We start from the raw sequence: 3,829 nt of genomic DNA, 5'->3' as shown, positions 1-3,829 counted from the left end.
CGGGGTGGGGCGTCGTGACACGAGAGGGTGTTCGACCCCACCCCACCCTTCGCCACCAAAAAAACTGACGGCGAAGATAACTGAACGCGTCTCTATCCAACCGATTCACTGGAAAAGAACTAACGTGACGTGCGTCACGTTTCTTGGTGCACTCTCGGCACTCTCGCAGAAGAGAACGTTTCCTGATGCTCTCTCCTTGTGATACCCCTATCCGTTTGTATGGAGTAGAGGGCACAATGAAACGTTCTCTTCTGATAATGCATCAAGTATTGTTTTCAGTGTTCTGTCACGGTTAACCTGCGTTGCATAAAAACAAAACAAAAACGGTTTTGTTTGTTTCAGTTTTGGCGTATTTGACGACGACGACGACGAGTCACACACACACGCGGGGGGCGCCCTTCCTCCTATACACGCGGCGTGTCTATCGAAACCAGCCACGAGCGCCTTTCTGCGACCCCAAAACTGATTCCGATTCCGAACGGGACACGGAAATCCCATGGAAGCAAGAAGACACGGGAGCAGCGCAGAGGGGGAGGGGGGCAGGAGAGTGGGATTGGAGCAACGATCTCCATGCGCTTTCTGCGGGGGCTCAAGCTCAAAGAGAGCGCACCCGGCCGCGTTGTGCGACCAGACTTAAGGTACGACGCACACGGTAAGCCTTGGCCGGGGGGGGCCGGGGGATGCGAGAGAGAAAAGCATCTTGCGAATGGCGGAGTGGGATCGACTCGCACGCGACCCGCTAAAAGCACACGAAGCATGGCATCAACAAAAATAAAAGGCAAAAATTTTTGTTTCGGAAAGAAGGGACAAAAATGGTACGCCAGCGGTAAATCGCGTTTCCCTTTCTCTTCCCTCACTTTAAGCGGTTTCAGACGGGCGCCCGGGAGGTAGACAGCCCGATGGCACGACAGCGTGGCTGGTGGGGGCTGCTGCCACCCCTCCGGCGCCCCCACCGCGCTCATCCGGACCAAATCCCGATTCCATTATTCCGCCAAATTTTTTAACTCAATTGCCGCCCCGCAGACAGTGTAGCTGAGCTTGTTTAAGATTCTCCTCCTTTCCCTCCCTCTCTCTCTCTCGCCCTAGGGTCTTTCACACCTCGACGAACACCACTACAGCCTCTGCCCCTTCCCCCCTGCGGGGGCACGCCGCAGCACACCACACTGTACGCCCCGCCCGGCCGCGCGCGCCTTCGAGCGTGGCGCTGCTGCAATCTTTACGCATTTCCCCATCAACAACGACTATTTACCTCCGCGAGCGAGCAGCAACATCAGGCGAGCCTCGCCCTCACCCTATCTCCCCCCGCTCCTTTTGGAACGATCCAAGAGCGCCACCACGACGCGGAGCAAGAGATGCTCTCTCTCTCTTTAAAGTTTCGTCCCCTGCAGCTTTACAGCGTTACAGTAGAACTACCCCCTCCCCCCTTCCCCTCTCTGGCTCTGCCAATTTTTCAACCAGGCTCTCGACCACTATCACATACCCCCTCCACCCTCCCCTACCCGCTCTCACTCAAGGCGACTCTGGCACTGCCCCACTGGTTATAGCCTACAAATCAGCCTCCGGGGAATTCGCCCTGCTGCAGCAAGAGAGGAGAAAAGGGTTAAGGAAAGAAGTGTGTGGTGGGGAAGCAGAGCGGGGGCGAGGGGTTTGGGGGTGACAAGGAGAGGGGGAGAGGGAGTAACTGAGGAGAGGAGCGAATGAGTCCGCTTCGGGAAAGGAATGGGTGGGATGAAAAATACCTTGTGTAAACGAGCAAAAATTGTGGAATAACTTAAAATAAAGAAAGTGTCAGGCGATAAAAACAGACAAATGAGAGAAAGAGAGGTGGGAGTTCAGAAGGAGAGAGAGAGGGGGGGGGGGCAGAGAAAAGAGTGGGAGAGACGCGGAGTGACGAGGGAGAAAGGGGGAGAGAGAGAGATGGGGGAGGCGATGGCCACTTCGGCTGGCCAAGGCTCAAAGAGGCTCCCCCGCTGCTGCGCGCTGCCGTGGGTCATTAGAAGCTGAGGTAACGACCACACCAAACATATGGGGCTGGGGGCGGGGAGCGAGCGGGAGGGAGGGAACGATACGACGGGAGGAAAAGGGAAAGGGGAGAGGAGCGGTGGTGGGGAGGATCTGGACTGAGGGAGTAATACGCGCGGTTGTAAAGGGGAAGGGACTTGTGATTATTGGCCCTGTCCGTCTGTGCGGAGAGGCAATATCAAGCGGCCGTTATGAAAAAAGGAAAAAAAAAACGACGTACATATTTCCAGAAAATAAGTGTCGTAAGCACTTGTTTTAATTTTCGGGGGTGGGGATGGGGTGGGGGTGTATCATTAAAGTTCTGTTTGTGAATAGCTTATCAATCTTTTAGTGTCTTTTTCAGATGTAAACAGGAATGCGGACTTGCTCGCATTCGCCCGGGAGAAAGACAAATGCTCTTTGCGCCTCTTTTCTCTGGCCTGCTGCGGCTCCACGCACCGCAACACACACGGGGCACCGGCGCCCTACAGGGCTTCGGCGCCAAAGCCTCCTAAGTGGCCGCCGCTGCAGCCCCGCAGTCTTACCACGGCGGCTGCGGGCGACAGCCAAACTAAAGGAACAAAAAACACAACAACTCCGACACAAAGTTGCAATCTCTGATTTGTCATATTACAAAATTTTTGCCTTCCTTGACAATTTAAAAAGTTTACGAAATGAAACGAAAGCGCACGTTAAACTTCAACACTTTTGCCCTTTCGTCACCGTCACTGAGCAGCACAGACTGTGAGATCTGGCAGAAAGCTCTGCTCTCCTCTGCTTGCCCTCCTACTCTGCAAAATCAGGCTCAGGCTCCCGTCCTGGCCATGAAGTTATTTTAAGACAGACCCGTGACCTGCAGAAATAAAGTCTATGACAGTGTTCCATACACGAACACGCACCCAAAAAATAAAAAAACACAACCGAAAAAAACAAACAAGACTTTGAGATTGTACGACACTTTGCAGAGCACAGTACACCACGCGCGCCCACTCTCTCCGGCTTGCCGCCTAATTTGACGAGGCTCAGTGGCGCGCTCTAAACGCAAATGCTGGCAACTTGCTGTCCATCGCAGCACAATACGGTAGGGCGAGGGGGTTGGCGGAGGGTGAAACACTGCCGGGAGGGGGAGCAGCGCGAGCGGCAACTTGGCCGGAGCGAGTCATAGAGGCAGAAAACAGTGTTTGTGGCGTCATAAATTCACAGAATCATGCGGCGCTACCTGACTGGCAGACGACACCCCGTGACCGCCCGTGACAAAAGGGGTGGACTTTGCAAACGCACCAAAAACCGTGCCAGCAATAACCTTTTTTTTTGTGCTCGTTTTGATCTCCATCACCTTCAGAGACAGGTGACTCTAAGCACTTTGAATGCGACTGTCATTGTTTCAGTTAACTAATGCAATTTCATGAAAGCTCTGTCGGTCTTTTCATTACCTTACTCAGCTTCAGGTACACATGCGCGCGTCTGTGACACACACCTGCAACAAAGGAGAGAAACAGGTGGTGAGACATAGTTATTTGTATTTCAGTTTCAGACACGACTCAACTCATATTTCTCTCTCTCTCTCTCTCTCCCCCTCTCCCCCCCCTCTCTCTCTCTCTCTCTCTCTCTCTCTCTCTCTCTCTCTCTCACTCACTCACTCTCTCTCTCTCCTAGAATTCCCCAGTGAGTGAGTGGAGCGGGTAGTGGAGCGAGGGCGAGAGAGTAACAGTAACATTCCCGAGCCAATTATTCCGGACATATTTCCACCCCTCGGGCCGGAGGTCTCCACCCGTCACGCCCCTCCCATCCGCTGCACACTTATAACACCTCATCAGCCCCCCCCCCC

General features: G+C 53.8%; 1 protein-coding gene across 9 annotated transcripts in view; it reads right to left on the bottom strand.

Annotated features, from left to right (window-relative positions):
• The window catches only part of LOC113202139 (uncharacterized), a 314,098-nt gene that overhangs the window by 29,461 nt on the left and 280,808 nt on the right, over window positions 1-3,829 (bottom strand). For 5 of the 9 annotated variants that reach the window (XM_052268373.1, XM_052268343.1, XM_052268364.1 and 2 more), the window contains one exon: window positions 3,435-3,478. The exons of the other annotated variants lie outside the window; for them this stretch is intronic. Coding sequence is in view for 3 of the 5 variants with exons in the window: in XM_052268343.1 (XP_052124303.1) it covers window positions 3,435-3,478 (44 nt within the window). In the remaining 2 variants the exon portion in view is untranslated. The remainder of the gene's footprint in view (window positions 1-3,434; window positions 3,479-3,829) is intronic. 9 annotated transcript variants of the gene reach the window in all.

Source organism: Frankliniella occidentalis, unplaced genomic scaffold, assembly GCF_000697945.3.
Source record: "Frankliniella occidentalis isolate FOCC.00 unplaced genomic scaffold, Focc_3.1 Scaffold4, whole genome shotgun sequence".
In the NCBI taxonomy this organism is placed as follows: domain Eukaryota; kingdom Metazoa; phylum Arthropoda; class Insecta; order Thysanoptera; family Thripidae; genus Frankliniella; species Frankliniella occidentalis.
The sequence above is the reverse complement of the archived record's forward strand: the minus strand, read 5'-3'. Positions and strand labels throughout refer to the sequence as shown.